The sequence below is a fragment of the Manis javanica genome, chromosome 4, assembly GCF_040802235.1.
Source record: "Manis javanica isolate MJ-LG chromosome 4, MJ_LKY, whole genome shotgun sequence".
In the NCBI taxonomy this organism is placed as follows: Eukaryota; Metazoa; Chordata; class Mammalia; order Pholidota; family Manidae; genus Manis; species Manis javanica.
Genome location: NC_133159.1, coordinates 41,202,207 through 41,224,086, shown reverse-complemented (window position 1 = coordinate 41,224,086; position 21,880 = coordinate 41,202,207). Strand labels below are relative to the sequence as shown.

The following is a 21,880-nucleotide window of genomic DNA, read 5'->3' as shown; positions in this document are numbered from 1 at the left end:
TTTTATTTTCAGTGGGTTACCCAAACCAAACTTTGGCCATTTAACGGATCCATTTGACACACCAGCATTTAACAAACTTTATAGAGGTTCGTGAACCAAAGGTTTAAAACTGTTTGAAATAACTTTAGCACATTCTCTAAAACTTAATTGAGACTGCCAATTTTCTTTGAAAATGAGAACACAACAGAAAGTACAGCTGAATTGGAAAGGGAGTATATGGACAGTGGAGATCCAGTTAGTGACAGATAACAGGCCACTAACTAGCAGCAGAATTGATTGGTCTAGTACGCTGCTGCTACTTGAGTCTGTTTCATGCTTTCTCCCTGTTTCCCCTTGTTCCCTTTTGCTCTTTGGTTTTTTGTTTCTTTCTTATTTTATCTATATATCATTTTATCTATATCTTCTTTTTTACCTTTCAAAAGAGAAAAACAGAAAAGGGGAAACCATTTTGGAAACCACATTTCCTCGTATCTTCCTTATAAAAGAAGTTTTTGTTAGATGAAGAAAAATTTAATGTGTAAAGAAATAGGGGGAAATATCACCCTTATATCTTACCATCCAGAGAAGTCATTTTGGCAAATTGCCCTTTGAGTTTATGTAGGTATGTTTTCTTAATGTAGTTGAGATTATAAGATTATACACTTCTCTTTCCTTTTTCATTTAATATTATATTTGTAATAATTGCCTAGTGAGCCATCACATGGTTATGCTATAATATACTTAACAATTTGCCCAAATGAATAATGCAGACATTCTTAACTCATCATTTCTCTTTGTTCCCTTTTTTATCATGACAGATTATTTTCTCTTTCTCTTAATTGCCTAGGTATTCCCTTCTCCTCTTCCTTCACCCAATTGCCACTCTCTTTCCTCTCCCCCTCCTCTAATCAATGACTGTTGCACCCTTATCTGCTGCTAGTTCCATTCTATTTTAGCTGACTCTTCCTAGAGACAACTTACGTTCAGTTGTATTCTTTCTGGCCATAGATTTTGTCTTCATAGAACCATAGAATAATAGTGCTGGGAAGAATCTGAGAGCTACTTCAGCCTAACTCACTCACCATACAGTAAGAAAAGAGATACAGAAAGATTTAAATACATGTAATTTTCTCAAGGTCATGTAACACGTAGTAAGATAAAGGTAGAGCTGGATTTCGACTATGGGTCTCCTGATTCCTAGTCCTGTATCCTTTCTTGTAAGAAGGGATCCATCCTCAGGAGCATTTTGATTTTCATAGTTCTTTTATCCATGTTTTCTCTATCTATGAAATCAAATTGAAAAGAAATTTATAAAAATTGTATTATTCAAACTGGAAAATTGGCAACTTGAAATAATGATTACACTGTATTTAACCTTCCCTGTTTAGTTGAGGATGAAATATATTGAGTTTTTAAAAAATTTCATGTAACATAGTAAAACTTATGGAGGAACATTTATATCTATTTTTCTGAAAAATATTTTTGTTTAGTTGTTCCAGTCAGAAAAATTCATGCTCTGACCATCACATGGGCACTTCCTCCTCAACAGCAATATTACAGGTAAGAGTTCAAGGGCAAATTTACTCTATTAAGTACTCTAACAGTCATATTTTTAAAGCGTACTAAAAGGTTTAGAGGGATCTGGATTTATAAATAAAGGTAATGTGGTAAACTGGTAAATTAATTACTACTGATTTTTCAAGCCCTGTTGTGTATTTTAATATCTTTCTGTTTATTAAAAACTAGGGCTTTTTTTATAATTAGTTATCTTTCCTGAGTCTTTGAAATTCAGTATCTTAGTATGAATGCTAACTTTTGTAACTATTTTCTTTAGTACTTCGAGTACAAAAGTGTATTAGCTTATGATTTATTTGTTACTAGTGACCATTTAGTTTGATCTTGTCTAAGTAAAGTTAAATAATTTTGCACCTGGAATTTGCTGCATAAATCTCAAGGGTTTACTCCTTTGAATTAAGAATGAGTGAGAAAAGGTTTATACAAATTAGGAAAATATTCAACTTGTTTATATAGTTATCTTACATGAACAATATAGCATGTACCAAGAAGCTCTTTCAGAATGGGGGTCAATGTCTGCAAGTATATTTCTATATATAAATAAATGCCAAAGAACTGATAAAAATTTAACTTAGCTTTTTAAAACTATTACCAACAAAAGCATGAAGGCACAAGCAGAAGACAGTAATTCGTATTGCTTATATAAGCTCAGTAAAATGCTTTTTTTAACATTTATGTTAGAATATTAGAGTAAGTTTTAATGAAGTTAACATGAACAGTATTAACCACCAGTGAGAAAGCAGAAAACATGTATATTGTTTACTTGCCTTCATTGCAAGGATAATGTAGGAAAAAGTAGTACATACTTATTGTATAGTTATGTTAGAGTATCCCAAAAAGTATTGAGTTATTATACACATATTTAGAAGTTTATTCTGTTTGCCTTAAATTTTTGCTATAAAAATAATACATGCTTTTAAAATACTAAAATAGGACAAAAGAGTTTTAAAAGTAAAGCCATGCTTTTCCTTTTGTCTCTGTCCTCAAAGATGTGCCCAACATTAACAGTTTCTTACATATATCCTTCAGACATTAAAACAATGATTATTAAACTTCTTTTTTATGGAAATCAAACTCTACTATGTATACTATTCCTTTTTTTAATTTTTGGCAATGTTTATTACTTAATAAAGCCTTGTTTATTCTCTGATTGATTACTAAGGTACGTGAATTCCTAGTAAATTTGCTTTTTTGGGGAGCCATTATTTACAAATAAGAAAGTGTTTATCCTTTCAGAGTTACCAAATATAGTACAGTTAGTTTTGTTCAGATGCAAATGTTGGATGATCATCTGGGTTTACTCTTCAGCTGATTTGTTCACCTATATCAGTCTTAAATATAAATATAATTCAAATTCAAATTTTAAACAATGTGTGGGCTTTGGGGATTGTTTAACATAGTTGAAATCATTATGTCTTTTAAGGCTTTACTGAACATAGTTCTGTAAACTCATTTTAAGTTTTAAGAATGTTTAGATATTTAACCTAATTTTTCTGTATATTTTTGTTTTGGTAGGAATACATTTCCAAAGCTATAGTAAAAAGCCAGTGGGAAGAGACAGAATAACATACACAACTACTCAGACTATTAAGTATTAAAGTATATTATTATATAGTAAAGCATTTTACTGGTGTCATGAAAACCATTTAAATAAGTAGTTAGGCAAGTGAAGATAAAAAGAAAAATGCAGTGAGACTTTGTCTTGCCAAGATCATGCATTTATTTAAGGGAAAAAGTAAAACTATAAGCCATATTTTCTGACATATAAAGCAGCACATTTCAGTTTACTACAGAACCTGATGGAATACTGGAAGCCTTTACAGATGCAGAGTGATTTATATCTGTATTAGACTCTAAAATGATACAGAATCTATATTATTTCCATTTTGGGTAAAACAAAAATGAAAGATTTTACCGTGAAAGGAATTAAGTTTGATGTCTAAGAAAAAGTAATAAATTTTGGAGTGATTACACTATTCAGTGATTTTGGATGAAGAAATTAAATATTCCCATGTTTTCTGTTTTTATCTTGCTGCTATAAAATTATCATTTCATGTGTAGTGGAATTTATATGAGAGAAAGTTTATAATCATATTCTCAAATATCAGTCTTAGTAAAATTTCCTGGTATACTTATACCTTAATTATTTTTATTTCTGACCTTAACTTTTTTTTTTAAGGGTGAAGCCACTTCATTATATCTCTTGGCTAGTTGGACATGAAGGCAAAGGCAGCATTCTTTCTTACCTTAGAAAAAAGCAAGTATTCAATTAACAAGTATTCTCAGTGTAGCAATCTCTGAAAAATAGGAGATAGTAAGTGTTGTATAACCCTTCTTTTCTGATTTAGCTCTGTCTGCTAGGAAGCCTAAAATCAAATCTAGTGCTTAATTATAGTAATTTTAATGACCATATTTTATTTGTGTATTTTTTTGGAAGCTGCCTTATGTTGAAAGTAGTTGTACATAGAGGTTTTTAAAATTACGAATAGATTCCAGAATTACATAAAAGATCAGTTCTAATCAAGAATTTTGATTTGAATAGTAAATAAATAAATTATTTAAATGCTGTGGATCTCTAGGCTTTCCCAACCCAAGAAGGAGACTTTAATGAAAATTTATCATTGGGCAGATAAATCATTAGTAGGTGGGACTGTGAACAGTATATGCAACCATGTCAGCAGAAAGTTTCCTAATGCACTTAAGCACTTGTTGAAGTTGCTTAGCCACGTAACAGAAATACAGCTTTAGAACGAGGACCAGTACTTTTAAGTAATTACTTATTTAATTTTCTATACACTAATTCAAGAACGGAAAGGTTGATGAGAAATTTAAGTAAATACTTTAAAACATTGATGTGTACTAGAACATTCAAAGAAGTTGAAAGGGCAGGGTTATTATGAAAGAATAAACTAATGATACTAGGTTTGAGATGTGCACAACCTTTCTGCCATACTAAACTTTATTAGAATTTCAAGTTCTTCATTCTGGCCACCTCCCTTCTTATTTTAGACTACTAGATTATTCTAGTCAGGAAAAGATACAGTTTCACTGCTTCTTGCCTAGACAACCTATGTAGGTTAACTGATAGTTTCAAAGTGCTCACTTGACATTGTAAGTAGGCATGTATATGAAGTGTTTTAAGGCTTCTCCTGAGAGACAGGTTCTAAAAGGGATGAGTGCTGTTCTCTTCAACAGCAATTACTGTGGCTTCATAAAACTGTTATGTTTTACTATGCTGTAATGTATATTAATGTATCCATTAAATAAATACAGCTATTATTTCCTTCCGATGATTCTTGCATGCACAACAGTTCTTGGGAGGTCTTGTGCTCTTAAACTTTGTACTTTTAAACTTACTGTTGGAAAGCATGTTTACAGCAAAGTCTGAACTCCCCAAATTTCATACAGAAAGCCTTCCTATTTTGTTATTTTGAAGTATTTGTAGATTATTAAGACCAAGATCTTGATTGGGTTATTTTTTTCCCCCTCCAAACTGTAGGTGCTGGGCTCTTGCATTATTTGGTGGAAATGGTGAGACAGGATTTGAGCAAAATTCTACTTACTCAGTGTTCAGCATTTCTATTACATTGACCGATGAGGGTTATGAACATTTCTATGAGGTAAATAGTTAAAATGAAAGTTTTTTTATAATATAGATATCACTTTATGCAAAAGTGTAATCAGATGTTTTGTTTCAGGTTGCTCATACTGTCTTCCAGTATTTAAAAATGTTACAGAAGCTAGGCCCAGAACAAAGGTAATACTTACTTATTAGAATTGAGCCTGGAGTTGATCCAGTATGTTTTAACTTTCAGGCTGCCAAAAGGCATGCTTTAGTCCTGTCTTGATAGTTTTTCAGGCATTTCCTAATTTAATCTCCTTTACTGGTGCTATATCCTTATTCCTCTACATGTGAGTACCCCATGTGAATCATAAAACATTAAGGGTTTACATTTATGTAGCCAGTCTGTCTGTCTATATGCTTCTCTTACTGATGATTCCAGTGACAAATTTAAATAATGTATTCTAGTTATAAATTTCTTCTTTCACAGGATTTTTGAAGAGATTCAGAAAATTGAGGATAATGAATTTCATTACCAAGAACAGGTACTGGAAGTCAAATTCTTTTTTGAATGTTATCTGAGACCAAGTTGAACCAGTATGAACATTGTTCCTCTTTTTGGAAGTATCACTGGAGTTTTAATTCTGCCACTCTCTGTCATGTGAGTCTCAAGATGGCCTTGAGGCCATCTGAAAATTGACTCTTGTGTTTTTGAGTATTTGTATTGAGTAGCAGTGAGAGGATTAGGCAGATTGACACAGATCATAATTGTGTGACAATCATATTATCTGTGTAGTCATCCATATGTCTGTCCTTTTGATAAACATTCATGGAGAGTATTACCAACATGCTATCATGCTTGATATTTGGGGAATTAACATATTGTGAAAACATTCAACAAGAAAATCTGTGGTAATGACTACATAGAATATTAGAAACAGTGTGCTTTGGGATTTCAGGTCAGGAAGAGCATTTGCCTTGACTAATAAGATTAGTGAGGCTTCATGGATGTGGCATAAGATTTACATTCTAAGTAGTGGGAAGCACAAAAATAAGGAACTCCCGAGGTATTGTGAGAAAGTGAATGATCCTGTGTATTTGTAGCGTAGGCTATATGAAAGGAAGGTATTGTATGAGACTGAAAGGTACAGAGTTTAGAGCAGGGTTTTTTTAAAACCCCTTTTGTGCCTTGGATTCCTTTGGGAATCTGTTGAATCCTATGGACTCCTCAGAATAATATTTCATCCCTCCAACTTTTTAAATTCTCAAAAAATGGCTGTAGTAATAATACGCTTAATTCATCACTTAATTTCACTAATTGGTAATATTTTGCGACATTTTCTTCTCTCTCTCTTTCCTTACATATGAATGTCTGTGCGTCTTTCTGTTTTTCCCCCCCAAAATATATGAGATTCAATTACATATACTTCATTCCTAAATGTTATTTTTAGCATGTATCTGCTATAAACAAATGCATCCTCTTGTATAACCTCACTAAAGTTGCACACTCAGGGAATTTAACATTGAAACAATACTTTTAAATATTATGCAGTCCATAGAATAGTGTTTTTAAGTGCATAAAATACAGTAGTTTACAAAGGAATATTGAAATAAAGAACTCAAAATAATAAAAATTAGTAATATATGTCTGAATAACAAAATCTAGCAGTACATCTTAGTTAAGTAGCAGTGAGTGATATTTTGAGATATCTGCAACAACTATATTGTGATTTCTGTTGGTTATAGTCATAGTACTAATACAGCTGTGGTTTGCTGCCTATATTCATATTTGAATAAAAATTGTTAGAGGTTAGTGAAAATTTTAAAAAAAAAGTAATTTCTTCCCACTCCAATTCATGTACTTATTCCCTCCCCAAACTTGCCCACTGTATCTTGAAAGAGATGTCTAAGAACCTTCAATTAAGATCCCTGATTTTAGAACAGTTCATAGAGAATCTTGAAAGGTGCCTTTTTTGGATTGTCACCAGAGACAATTCCCTGAATACATGAGGACAAGGTCACAAAAACTATAAACTTCCCATTGCTCTTGACTCCTGTGTAATTTGCTCTGTATACCTGAAGTCATTAGAGATTGAAATAGAAATCTTTTTCTATGAACTGCTGTGACTTACGATAGCTATTAGAGGTTTTTTTTAACACTTGTCCCTACAACTAGATTGGTATGTGTAGAACCCACAAGATATCTTACCGGGAGTGGTTTTGTTCAGTGTCCTTATTAGCTGTGGTGGCAACATGTGGGCGAGCACTGTGGCAGGGAAGGAGTGGGAGCAAGAACTGAGGACTGCCATCACACATAAGTGATACCCAAATTTCTTTCTTTTTTTTTTTTTTTGAGAGGGCATCTCTCATATTTATTGATCAAATGGTTGTTAACAACAATAAAATTCTGTACAGGGGGGTCAATGCTCAATGCACAATCATTAATCCATCTCAAGCCTAATTCTCACCAGTCTCCAATCTTCTGAAGCATAACGAACAAGTTTTTACATGGTGAACGAATTCTTACATAGTGAATAAGTTCTTACTGGTGAACAGTGCAAGGGCAGTCATCACAGAAACTTTCGGTTTTGATCACGCATTATGAACTATAAACAATCAGGTCAAATATGAATATTCGTTTGATTTTTATACTTGATTTATATGTGGATCCCACATTTCTCCCTTTATTATTATTATTATTTTTATTTTTAATAAAATGCTGAAGTGGTAGGTAGATGCAAGATAAAGGTAGAAAACATAGTTTAGTGCTGTAAGAAGGCAAATGTAGATGATCAGATGATCAGGTGTGTGCCTATGGACTAAGTATTAATCCAGGCTAGACAAGGGCAGCAAGACATCCACGGATGCAGAAGATTTCTCTCAAAGCAGGGGGGATGAGGTTCTGAGCCTCACCTCTGTTGATCCCCAATTTCTCACCTGATGGCCCCCCTGCGACTGTGCCTGTCTTAGGTTGTTCCTCCCTTGAGGAATCTTACCCGTCTCTGGCTAACCAGTCATCTTCCGGGGCCATACAGGGAAATGTAAAGTTGGTAAGTGAGAGAGAAGCCATATTGTTTGCAAAGGTTAGCTTTTTACTTCTTTGCAGATTTATGCCCTGTGGCTTCTATGCCCAGCACTTGTCTCGAGGTATCTTTACCACCTGGAGGAATTATGATACTCGGTAAATTCGATATGAGGCACGAATTCTATTTAAGGGTTGTAATTAGGAAGGAAGAAGAAAAGCTATAGATGTAGCATATGAAGGAAACATGGGAGGATTGATTATTTCTTTGACATATCTTCTTGTAGAGTACCTTAAGTATGTATAGGTTTTAAACTACTAACTAATTTGCACACACATATTAACATAATAGGAATACGGTGACATAAACAAAGCAAATCTATAATTACCATCCATCTCCAGTGAAGCCAAGAAAACCATTTAGGCACCCTAGGCATTTGTGAAAATTTATCTATGATATGATGGATATTGTCCAACTGTACTTGAACCATCAGACAAATTAAAGCAGCCCATTTCTGGGATCTGTTCACATCCCATATGTTCTTTTAACCGTAGACAGTCTATAGTCATGAGATTTTGGAGTGCTACACCTTGCACCCCTCCCAACTCCTGGTTGAGTTCCAACAGTACAGATCCGGTCAAATTCGTTGTCTCACTGTATGCACATGCCAGCCTAGACATCTCCCTCCTCATTCCAATGGCAAGTCCAGGAAACGGTGGGGTGGATGCAGCCACAACCGCAGCATCGTCCGGATCACTGTGGAGGCTGTTTGTTGATCATCCCCCTGGCACAAGTCCTCCAGAGAGTGCTGATGCCGGAAGCTCCTCCTCATATCGTGTCTTAGTTCATTTTCTGGGTATCCAAGCTAGGCCTTGATCTTCTGCATAGAAACAAACAGACCCTTTGCCCACACTTTGACATGCCCTCTATACCACTGTGCAGAACTCATTGGAGGTCAGCACACAGGAACTGCTTTTTTTTTTTTTTTTATTAAGATAAAGTAATATTATCAGAAAAGAGTACCTCCATAGCTGATCATCTGACACCCTTTAAGTGATCAACATTAAGGATATTTAAAGCATGCATTGATCTTTGATTTACCAGTAGTTTTATCCTACCAAGGAGTAATCCCCCTTTCTTTCTTTCTTTTTATTTTCTTTTTTTTTTAATCTTTAATCTACACTTACATGAAGAATACTATGTTTACTATGCTCTCCCCTATATCAGGTCCCCCCTAACAACCACATTACGGTTACTGTCCATCAGCTTAGCAAAATGTTGTAGAGTCACTACTTGTCCTCTCTGTGTTGTGCAGCCCACCCTCCCCTTTCTCCCTCCCCCCATGCATGCTAATCTTAATACCCCCCTTCTTCTTCCCCCCCCTTATCCCTCCCTGCCCACCCATCCTCCCCAGTTCCTTTCCCTTTGGTACCTGTTAGTCCATTTTTGGGTTCTGTAATTCTGCTGCTGTTTTGTTCCTTCAGTTTTTCCTTTGTACTTATACTCCTCAGATGAGTGAAATCATTTGGTATTTCTCTTTCTTCGCTTGGCTTATTTCACTGAGCATAATACTCTCCAGCTCCATCCATGTTGCTGCAAACGGTAGGATTTTTCCGCTTCTTATGGCTGAGTAGTATTCCATTGTGTATATGTACCACATCTTCTTTATCCATTCATCTACTGATGGACATTTAGATTGCTTCCAATTCTTGGCTATTGTAAATAGTGCTGTGATAAACATAGGGGTGCATCTGTCTTTCTCAAACTTGATTGCTGCATTCTTAGGGTAAATTCCTAGGAGTGGAATTCCTGGGTCAAATGGTAGGTCTGTTTTGAGCTTTTTGATGAACCTCCATACTGCTTTCCACAATGGTTGGACTAATTTACATTCCCACCAGCAGTGTAGGAGGGTTCCCCTTTCTCCACAGCCTCGCCAGCATTTGTTGTTGTTTGTCTTTTGGATGGCAGCTATCCTTACTGGTGTGAGGTGATACCTCATTGTAGTTTTAATTTGCATTTCTCTGATAATTAGCGATGTGGAGCATCTTTTCATGTGTCTGTTGGCCATCTGTATTTCTTTTTTAGAGAACTGTCTGTTCAGTTCCTCTGCCCATTTTTTAATTGGGTTATTTGTTTTTTGTTTGTTGAGGCGTGTGAGCTCTTTATATATTCTGGACGTCAGGCCTTTATCGGATCTGTCATTTTCAAATATATTCTCCCATACTGTAGGGTTCCTTTTTGTTCTATTGATGGTATCTTTTCGCTGTACAGAAGCTTTTCAGCTTAATGTAGTCCCACTTGCTCATTTTTGCTGTTGTTTTCCTTGCCCGGGGAGATATGTTCAAGAAGAGGTCACTCATGTTTATGTCTAAGAGGTTTTTGCCAATGTTTTTTTCCAAGAGTTTAATGGTTTCATGACTTACATTCAGGTCTTTGATCCATTTTGAGTTTACCTTTGTATATGGGTTAGACAATGGTCCAGTTTCATTCTCCTACATGTAGCTGTCCGGTTTTGCCAGCACCATCTGTTGAAGAGACTGTCATTTCCCCATTGTATGTCCATGGCTCCTTTATCAAATATTAATTGACCATATATGTTTGGGTTAATTTCTGGAGTCTCTAATCTGTTCCACTGGTCTGTGGCTCTCTTCTTGTGCCAGTACCAAATTGTCCTGATTACTATAGCTTTGTGTAGAGCTTGAACAGTTGGGGAGTGAGATCCCCCCTACTTTATTCTTCTTTTTCAGGATTGCTTTGGCTATTCGGTGTCTTTGGTGTTTCCATATGAATTTTTGAATTATTTGTTCCAATTCATTGAAGAATGTTGCTGGTAATTTGAGAGGGATTGCATCAAATCTGTGTATTACTTTGGGCAAGATGGCCATTTTGACAATATTAATTCTTCCTAGCCATGAGCATGGGATGAGTTTCCATTTATTAGTGTCCCCTTTAATTTCTCTTAAGAGTGACTTGTAGTTTTCAGAGTATAAGTCTTTCACTTCTTTGGTTAGGTTTATTCCTAGGTATTTTATTCTTTTTGATGCAATGGTGAATGGAATTGTTTTCCTGATTTCTCTTTCTATTGATTCGTTGTTAGTGTATAGGAAAGCAACAGATTTCTGTGTGTTAATTTTGTATCCTGCAACTTTGCTGTATTCCGATATCAGTTCTAGTAGTTTTGGAGTGGAGTCGTTAGGGTTTTTTATGTACAGTATCATATCATCTGCAAATAGTGACAGTTTAACTTCTTCTTTACCAATCTGGATTCCTTGTATTTCTTTGTTTTGTCTGATTGCCGTGGCTAGGACCTCCAGTACTATGTTAAATAACAGTGGGGAGAGTGGGCATCCCTGTCTTGTTCCCGATCTCAGAGGAAATGCTTTCAGCTTCTCGCTGTTCAGTATAATGCTGGCTGTGGGTTTATCATATATGGCCTTTATTATGTTGAGGTACTTGCCCTCTATTCCCATTTTGCTGAGAGTTTTTATCATGAATGGATGTTGAATTTTGTCAAATGCTTTTTCAGCATCTATGGAGATGATCATGTGGTTTTTGTCTTTCTTTTTGTTGATGTGGTGGATGATGTTGATGGATTTTCGAATGTTGTACCATCCTTGCATCCCTGGGATGAATCCCATTTGTCATGGTGTATGATCCTTTTGATATACTGTTGAATTCTGTTTGCTAATATTTTATTGAGTATTTTTGCATCTACATTCATCAGGGATATTGGTCTGTAATTTTCTTTTTTGGTGGGTTCTTTGCCTGGTTTTGGTATTAAGGTGATGTTGGCCTCATAGAATGAGTTTGGGAGTATTCCCTCTTCTTCTATTTTGTGGAACACTTTAAGGAGAATGGGTATTATGTCTTCTCTGTGTGTCTGATAAAATTCCGAGGTAAATCCGTCCGGCCCCGGGGTTTTGTTCTTGGGTAGTTTTTTGATTACCGTTTCAATTTCTTTGCTTGTAATTGGTTTGTTTAACTTTTGTGTTTCTTCCTTGGTCAGTGTTGGGAGGTTGTATTTTTCTAGGAAGTTGTCCATTTCTTGTAGGTTTCCCAGCTTGTTGGCATATAGGTTTTCATAGTAGTCTTTAATAATTCTTTGTATTTCTGTGGAGTCTGTCGTGATTTTTCCATTCTCATTTCTGATTGTGTTGATTTGTGTTGATTCTCTTTTTCTCTTAATAAGTTTGGCTAGAGGCTTATCTATTTTGTTTATTTTGTCAAAGAACCAGCTATTGGTTTCGTTGATTTTTGCTATTGTTTTATTCTTCTCAATTTTGTTTATTTGTTCTCTGATCTTTATTATGTCCCTCCTTCTGCTGACTTTAGGCCTCATTTGTTCTTCTTTTTCCAGTTTCGATAATTGTGATGTTAGACTATTCATTTGGGATTGTTCTTCCTTCTTCAAGTGTGCCTGGATTGCTGTATACTTTCCTCTTAAGACTGCTTTTGCTGCGTCCCACAGAAGTTGGGGCTTAGTGTTGTTGTTGTCATTTGTTTCTATATATTCCTTGATCTCTATTTTGATTTGTTCATTGATCCATTGATTATTTAGTAGCATGTTGTTAAGCCTCCATGTGTTTGTGAGCCTTTTTGCTTTCTTTGTAGAATTTATTTCTAGTTTTATACCTTTGTGGTCTGAAAAATTGGTTGGTAGAATTTCAATATTTTGGAATTTACTGAGGCTCTTTTTGTGAGCTAGTATGTGGTCTATTCTGGAGAATGTTCCATGTGCACTTGAGAAGAATGTATATCCTGTTGCTTTTGGATGTAGAGTTCTATAGATGTCTATTAGGTCCATCTGTTCTAGTGTGTTATTCAGTGCCTGTGTGTCCTTACTTATTTTCTGCCCGGTGGATCTATCCTTTGGGGTGACTGGTGTGTTGAAGTCTCCTTAAATGAATGCATTGCAGTCTATTTCCCTCTTTAGTTCTGTTAGTATTTGCTTCACATATGCTGGTGCTCCTGTGCTGAGTGCATATATATTTAGAATGGTTATATCCTCTTGTTGGACTGAGCCCTTTATCATTATATAGTGGCCTTCTTTATCTCTTGTTACTTTCTTTGTTTTGAAGTCTATTTTGTCTGATATTAGTACTGCAACCCCTGCTTTCTTCTCACTGTTGTTTGCCTGAAATATGTTTTTCCATCCCTTGACTTTTAGTCTATGCTTGTCTTTGGGTTTAAGGCGAGTTTCTTGTAAGCAGCATATAGATGGGTCTTGCTTTTTTAGCCATTCTATTACTCTGTGTCTTTTGATTGGTGCATTAAGTCCATTTACATTTAGGGTGACTATTGAGAGATATGTACTTATTGCCATTGCAGGCTTTAGATTCGTGGTTACCAAAGGTTCAAGGTTAGCTTCTTTAGTATCTTGCTGCCTAACTTAGCTCGCTTACTGAGCTGTTATATACACTGTCTGGAAATTCTTTTCTTCTCTCCCTTCTTATTCCTCCTCCTCCATTCTTCATACGTTGTGTGTTTTGTTCTGCTCTTTTTAGGAGTGCTCCCATCTAGAGCCGTCCCTGTAGGATGCCCTGTAGAGGTAGTTTGTGGGAAGCAAATTCCCTCAACTTTTGCTTGTCTCGGAATTGTTTAATCCCACCATCATATTTAAATGATAGTCGTGCTGGATACAGTATCCTTGGTTCAAGGCCCTTCTGTTTCATTGCATTAAGTATATCATGCCATTCTCTTCTGGCCTGTAGGGTTTCTGTTGAGAAGTCTGATGTTAGCCTGATGGGTTTTCCTTTATAGGTGACCTTTTTCTCTCTAGCTGCCTTTAAAACTCTTTCCTTGTCCTTGATCCTTGCCATTTTAATTACTTTGTGTCTTGGTGTTGTCCTCCTTGGATCCTTTCTGTTGGCGGTTCTGTGTAATTCCATGGTCTGTTCGATTATTTCCTCCCCCAGTTTGGGGAAGTTTTCAGCAATTATTTCTTCAAAGAGACTTTCTATCCCTTTTCCTCTTTCTTCTTCTTCTGGTACCCCTATAATACAAATATTATTCCTTTTGGCTTGGTCACATAGTTCTCTTAGTGTTGTTTCATTCCTGGAGATCCTTTTATCTCTCTCTATGTCAGCTTCTATACGTTCCTGCTCTCTGGCTTCTATTCCTTCAATGGCCTCTTGCATCTTATCCATTCTGCTTATAAATCCTTCCAGGGATTGTTTCACTTCTGTGATCTCCTTCCTGACATCTGTGATCTCCCTCCGGACTTCATCCCATTGCTCTTGCATTTTTCTCTGCATCTCATCCCATTGCTCTTGCAGTTTTCTCTGCATCTCTGTCAGCATGTTCATGATTTTTATTTTGAATTCGTTTTCAGGAGGACTGGTTAGGTCTGTCTCCTTCTCAGGTGTTGTCTCTGTGATCTTTGTCTGCCTGTAGTTTTGCCTTTTCATGGTGATAGAGATAGTTTGCAGAGCTAGTACGAGTGACCGCTTGAAGAGTTTCCCTTCTTCTTGGTTTGTGGCCTTCGTCTCCCCCTTCGCAAGGTGCTGGGTTCTTGCAGGTGTGGATGTGGTCTGGATTTTGTCTTGTGTCCTCTGGTCTCTATTTTAGGAAGAGTTTTCTTTGTTATATTTTCATAGCTCTATGTGTTTTTGGGAGGAGATTTCCACTGCTCTAATCACGCCGCCATTCTGGCTCCGCCCCCAAATTTCTTTTTTGGGGATCAGCTTTTTACATTGGTTGAGTGAATGTTATTTTCTTTCTTTTGCTCATCCAATTCCTTCTTAGCAAGACATTTCAAGCCATCTGTTTATTGTCATCTCCCCATTTGGCTGCTCCTTATTTTTTTCACCTTTAGCAATATTCATAAATACTTGATTTTAAAACACAAACCCAAAATATCTTAGATTAAAACCTATCCAATGCAAAGGTCTGCATCTCTCTGTGAACTGCTAAATTAATTCAAGTAGCTTAGCTTATTTTGACTTTATTATAGATTTCTTTTTTCTTAACAAAATTGCAATGTCACCTCTTCAGACTTCTGGTTTTCTTCAGTAAAGGCAGATGGGAATGCCCTTTTCAAACTATTCAAAGCAGTCTTTTTTAATTAAGAAATTTGACAGTTTTTTTAAATTTCACATAGGAACTTGAACTCAGTATATCTTTTATATCAACTATTCGAACTAGAGAAAACCTGTATAAGTGCTTTTCTATAGGCAGAAAAACAGGATTAAATGTAACAGTAATGGAAGTCTAGTGAGAGTTTGTAGACAATATTAGAGGATAGACAACAATTGTTGGGGAAGATGTAGAGAAACTGGAACCCTCATATACTGCTGGTGAGAATGTAAAATGGTACAGCTACTTTGGAAAACAGTTTGGTGGTTTCTTAAGAAGTTAAATATAGTGTTATCATATAAGCCAGGAATGACACTCCTAGGTATACACCCAAGAGAATTGAAACATGTATGTACACAAATTATATTCATTATAGTCAAAAAGTGAAGACAATCCAAATGTCCATCAGCAAATGAATAAACGAAATGTAGAGTATGCACACTATGGAATGTTACTCAACCATAAGAAGGAATGAAGTGCTGTCTGATGCTGCAACATGGATGCACCCTGAAAACAGGATGCTAAATGAAAAAAGCCAGTCACAACAAGTCACCTGTTTTATGATTCCATGTATATGAAATTCCAGAATAGGTAAATCCATTGAGATAGGACATAAATGGTGGTTGCCAGTGGGTGGGAGGGTGGTTAATGAGGAGTGACTGCTTAATGGGTGTGGGGGTTTCCTTTGCAGGTAATAAAATATTCTGGAACTAGATAGTGGTGATAGTTGCACAACTTTGTGAATATAAAAACCACTCTATTGTACACTTATTTTACTGATGTATTGATGCACAATCATATTGGCTTCAACTGTACAACACAGTGGTTCAACAGTTACCCATATTATTAAATCCTCACCCCCACTATTGTAGTTACTGTCTGTCAACATAGGAAGATGTTACAGAATCACTGGCTACACTCTACATGCTGTACTGTTGTACCTGTGACCAACTTATATTATGATTGAGAAATTTTGTGCCCTTTTATCTCTCCCTCCTCCTCCCCAACCCCTCCCCCATGGTACCCACCAGTCACTTCTCAGGGTCTATGAGTTTACTGCTATTTTGTTCGTTTTGTTTTGTTTTTATATTCCACAACTAAATGAACTCATATGGTTATTTGTCTTTCTCTGCCTGTTACATGTAAACAAGCATGTACAGTTCAGTGTTGTAATTACTCTCATGAAGAGTCTGTGACATGATTACAGCCTAGTGTGTTGTGTAGGGCTAAGGATGGGGAGATTGGAGGGGTACGCTGGCTAAATTTTCTTAAAATCCTGAGCATCAGATTCTTAAATTGCGATTATATCTCATTATATCTGTTCAGATGCTTTGGTTTCATTGTTTGAAAAGGAGAAAAAGTATTTGTATTTTGTGGCAAATTAAAGATAATAATGGGGAGTTTCTGTTGTGAAATAATTTTACCTCTTTACAGACAGATCCAGTTGAGTATGTGGAAAACATGTGTGAAAACATGCAGCTCTACCCACTGCAGGATTTTCTCACTGGAGATCAGCTTCTTTTTGAATACAAGCCAGAAGTAAGGAGGTTTCCATTTCTAAACTTACTTTTAGAGAAAGAAAAGGGTGAGAAAGTACATAGATACACTTTAAACTGTGAGAATGGAGAAAACTTGGTTATATTTAGTCAAACTTTTTGTTTGTTTATACAGAAGAAGTATCAAAAGTTTTATGAATAATTTTTTATGATTTTTGGATATAGATTATGTTTTAATGTGAGGAGAAAAATCAAGTCTTCCTCTTAAGTACTATTCTCACTATTTTTCAAGTGTTGAAACATTTACTAAAATAGTTAAAGTGGATCCTAAAAATTCTGTGCTTTAACTGCTAAGCATACTTAGAGATTTGTTTAACTTACCTTTTTATTCAATTGGAGACAAGACAAATCTTAATCATTTGAAAATATTTACAGGAAAAATATAAGATTCTCTGAATTTGAAACATATGACTTATAGGTAATGTTACATACATATAAATAGTTTGTCAGGGTCTTCCCTCCACTACTACTGGGGAATAAGTCATTTTGTTCCACATAGGGTAGCAGTTCTCAACCAGGTGTGATGTTGTCCTACAGGGGCAGTCTGTCGGTGTCTGGAGACATTTCAGTTGTCACAAATGGAGGGAGTTGGGGGAAGGGGCTCTTGGCATCTACTGGGCAGAAGCCAGAGATGCAGCTATACATCCTATAGGACAAAAGGTGGCACCCTGCAACAAAGAATTACCCAGCCCAGGACGTCAGCAATGCCAAGGTTGAGCAACTCTGATACAGTGTATTCCAAAACTACTAATTTTAAAGAGGGTAGGGGAAAGTAAGAGCAGCAGCAGCTGCACATACTTGTCATCTCCCTAGGATGGTTGTGCCAGGGGTCCAAGTGTTTTTTTTTTTCTGAACCACCATTTACTGTTTTTTCTCAAAGAAATGGTGTTTAAATGGTAGTTAGGGTCTCAAATCTAACTCACAAAATTTTGTGTTTAGTCTTTATCATGGTCCTTATTGAAAGAGTCCCTATACTAGGATTATTATATTGATTCTTGGGTATGAGGTGTGGTATAGTATCTAGTGGTTAAGAGCATAAGTCTTTGGAATCACGTACAAACTTGGTTAGGACTTCATTTTTGCTACCTCTAGTTGTGTTGTTCTTTGCAGATTACGTATTATTTAACCTGAGCAAACTACTTAACCTTTAACCTCTGAGGCCAAGTATTCTATAAACGGGGTATACCTTAAGGTTGTTTTTAGGATTAAATGAAATAACATGTTAAACACTATCTGGAACATAGTAAAAGCATAGTAAATGAGCTGTTTTCTGCTGCTAATACTGTTATTACTCTGTAGGATTTGAGATGAGCACTGTTTATAGCATTATCAGGAAACATTGAAACAATTGATAGAGGAATGACAGTTTCTAAATTAAGGTGTTCATGGACTATAGATAGTTTCATGAGCATCTAGATGCTAGAATCTTGGGGTTGTCTCACATAATGTGGTTTAACTATTTAACAGATAAATATAACAGATATATTTAACAGATATATGTCTTCCTGTCCCCCACCCCCACACCCCCGTCCCCCAAATTAGGTCATTGCTGAAGCCCTTAATCAGCTAGTTCCTCAAAAAGCAAATCTCGTTCTGCTGTCTGGTGCTAATGAAGGAAAATGTGACCTCAAGGAGAAATGGTTTGGGACTCAGTATAGTGTGGAAGGTAAAGTATTTTAACAACTGTCTTACATTTAGGCATATTGGACGCACCTGGGAATTTCTATTCCTTAATACTTTGTCTGATGGTTTCTGTGGGGAAAAAAGTATATCATTTTTTAGAAGTTTACTTTGAAATGAAAATTTGTCATACTACTTTGCAAGAAATCATTTTCTGCTATGTTTATATTATTAGCTAGTGAACAAACCCTGTTGTCTTTGGGGGTAGAGTTTTGAATGTTCTTAGAAAAGTACTTCTCAAACTTCAGTGTGCATATGTCACATGGAGATCTTATTAAAATACAGGCTCTTATTCAGTAGCTCTGGGGTAGGGCCTGAGATTCTATATTTCTAAAAAGCTCTCAGGTGATACCAGTGCTGCTGAGACCACACTTTGAGTAGCAGGTATCTACAATGCCTGGATATGTCATTTACAGTTTTCCTAAAAAAGGAGAATTGATATGTGAAGGCCAGTTGTTGACTGGATTGTTATTAAGAGAATTCTGAACATTGCATTATTTAGTGAATAAATTTGTTTTACATCACTGCAGATGTTGAAAGCTCTTGGGCTGAACTGTGGAAGACTAATTTCGAATTAAATCCAGATCTTCATCTTCCAGCTGAAAACAAGTACATAGGTTGGTAAAATAGCAATCATTATACATAATCCATCCATGTACTATATTGATAAAAAACTAATAGCATTTGTAAAGTATACTACATTTTACAGAATATCATTTAGATTCATATTTGAGTTTCCCAGTAATGCTCTGGAGTAGGCATAACTGTTTGCTTGTCCCAATGAGAAAACTGAAGCTTGAAAAGCAAAGTGACCTGTCCTAGACTATTCAGTTGGTGAACAGAGGAAACAGGACCTAAACATAGACCTTGGGACTCTTGGAAGCATTGTTTTTTTCTTATATTTCAAAGCCATTCCTTTCATAGCAGTCTCTATAAGAATTGCCATTATCTTGTCTGGTTGTTCAAGTGTTTTTCAAATTATAGGTTGCAACCCATTAGAGGGCTGTGAAATCAGTGTAATGGGTTGTAAGGTCAGTGTAATGAATTATGAAAGCTTTAAAAATATTAATTAAAATGGAAAATAGCAAAATGTTTCATTGCATAAAGAAAGGTTATTATTTCAAAAACTTATTTTTCCAGATAGGTATTTATGTGTATCTGACTACTAGCTTGCAATGGAAAACATTTTAATTGTGAGAAACACTGGTCTAGGTCAAACTTATGCACAGTTGTATATAACTTACTCACTCAGAACACCATTTTCCCCAGCAATTCAACTCCTAGGTATATACCCAAAAGAACTGAAAACATGGCCTCAAATAAATACCTGTACATGAGTTTTCACAGCAGCATTATTCACAATAGCCAAAATGTTCAAATAGCCCAAATGTCCATCAGTGAATGAATGGTTAAACAAATTATAGTATATATATATGATGGAGTATTACTCAGTCATGCTACAACATGGGTCAATCTTGAAAACATTTTGCTGAAAGAGGGGGGTCACATAATATGTGATTCCATGTATATGAAATATCCAGAATAGGTAAATCTGTAGAACTAGGACACAGATGATTGTTGCCAGTGCTCGGGGTGTGGTTAATGGGGAGTGACTGCTTAACTGGGTGTGGGGGTTTCCTTTTGGGGTGATGAAAATGTTTCAGAACTATGGAAGTAGTGGTTACACAACACTGTGAGTGTACTAAATGTCCCTGAATTGTTCACTGTAAAATAGTTAATTATATATTATGTGAATCTAACCTCAATTAGGAAAAAAAGGCTTTTTAAAAAAGTCTTGCATATTTTAGACAAATTCAACATCTTGAACTCTTCAAGTATCTGAACAACCCAGTTCTTTATAGTAAATATAGCAAGTACTTTTTTTGTTCTTAAGTTTTTCTTAATGTAGCTGTTTCTCACCTACATATTGATGAAACAGTTTATATTTTCATTAACTTAGAGGACGTATTTGACTTTGTTTGAGCAGAACTATTTTGTGAGCTTCCAAACATCTGTAAAGTTGGTAGAAGATATTCTTGTTCCATAATGGATTCGTTTGTAAATTCATTTATACAGCTGTCCTGACCAGAATTTCCTCTCACAGTTAAGATCGTCTTTTGAGAAAGGGATTGATGCAGAATATGGAGAGATTCAGAATCAACCCTTGGGAAATTACAGATCTTCAGAGTTCAGTGTGTTTAGGCCAAGAGAATTTCGTTTTCAGTATTGTCTAATTCACTGCACTCCAGCATTTGAATTTGGCTTATTTTTGCCACAAAGAGGAAATTAATTAGATTTCTGAAACCAAGAACAGGTTGCTGGAAGTCCTATTGATATACCTGAATGAATTATACTCTTTTCTTTTATTAGCAACAGACTTCATGTTGAAGGCTTTTGACTGCCCTGAGACAGAATACCCTGTTAAAATCGTGAACATGCCAGAAGGTTGCCTGTGGTATAAGAAAGACAACAAATTCAAAATCCCTAAAGGTAAAATGTTCCCTCCCAAAAAGGAGTGAAACAAGTATAGCGACTCCTTCTCTACTTTATCGCGACCTTTCTTCCCTGCCTCCCCGTCGCCTCCCCCCCTTCTCCTTCCTCTTCCTCTTCCTCTTGAAGGCCTTCCCTAGGCTTATCTGCCCGATCTGTGCCATGCTCCTGTGCTGTCACAAAGATCTGATAGACATTACAGATTCCAGGAAATAAAGATTCGAGTCTAAAATGAAGTTGTTTTCAGGGATTTTCCTCTCAGCTAAATGAAAGCAGATCCAGGTGTTTCGCTATCTTAGGGAACAGGTGGTATTTTTTGAGCATTATTTTTAAAAAGAGAAAAGAGTATGCTGAAGGAAATTATTCTTAGACATAATAGATGTAGTCTAGCATTAATCTTCCATCTGTCTCCCTCTGCCATTTTGCTCTTTAGAATAAAGGAAGCACAGTATACAGTTAACACCAAAGTTCTTGGCTTCAGTGTGTTAGCCCAAACTGTGTTGCCTTTATTTTCTGTTCTGTGCATAGTAACTTACAGAAGCAACTTGGAATCAAAGGCTGAGTACTCTTGGTTGCCATTTAACTCATATCCCTAAACTCAACACAACCATACTGTAGCTCTGAAGGATTCTTGAGTTCATTGTGAAGGTGTTCTTTAAATAGCTTGTAAGAGTTTCTAGAACTGTTCACGCTTATTTGGCTTCTTTAGGAAGGGTCTGCTATAATTTTCTGTGAACATTTGGATAGTTTCCTTAGTGTTCCTGACATATATGCTATAAACATTTTTCCTGACCAAACGTGTTGATGAATATGAGTGTTCATAGACTTCTCTCTGTATCTTCCTATATATCTGGTGTTCAGTAGACTAAAGTGTGCCCTCTGTACACTATGTAGAATGGTAAATAATCACTTTTTAAAGGACCCTTAGAATAATTAGGATT

At 35.9% G+C, this 21,880-nt stretch overlaps 1 protein-coding gene across 2 annotated transcripts in view; it reads left to right on the top strand.

The window, feature by feature from the left end:
• Positions 1 to 21,880, top strand: part of NRDC (nardilysin convertase) — a 121,036-nt gene that overhangs the window by 86,233 nt on the left and 12,923 nt on the right. For both annotated transcript variants that reach the window (XM_073233917.1, XM_073233916.1), the window contains 10 exons: positions 13 to 86; positions 1,470 to 1,539; positions 3,734 to 3,811; positions 5,054 to 5,174; positions 5,253 to 5,311; positions 5,607 to 5,661; positions 16,648 to 16,752; positions 18,312 to 18,435; positions 18,980 to 19,066; positions 20,820 to 20,939. In XM_073233917.1, coding sequence (XP_073090018.1) covers positions 13 to 86; positions 1,470 to 1,539; positions 3,734 to 3,811; positions 5,054 to 5,174; positions 5,253 to 5,311; positions 5,607 to 5,661; positions 16,648 to 16,752; positions 18,312 to 18,435; positions 18,980 to 19,066; positions 20,820 to 20,939 — 893 coding nt within the window. The remainder of the gene's footprint in view (positions 1 to 12; positions 87 to 1,469; positions 1,540 to 3,733; positions 3,812 to 5,053; positions 5,175 to 5,252; positions 5,312 to 5,606; positions 5,662 to 16,647; positions 16,753 to 18,311; positions 18,436 to 18,979; positions 19,067 to 20,819; positions 20,940 to 21,880) is intronic.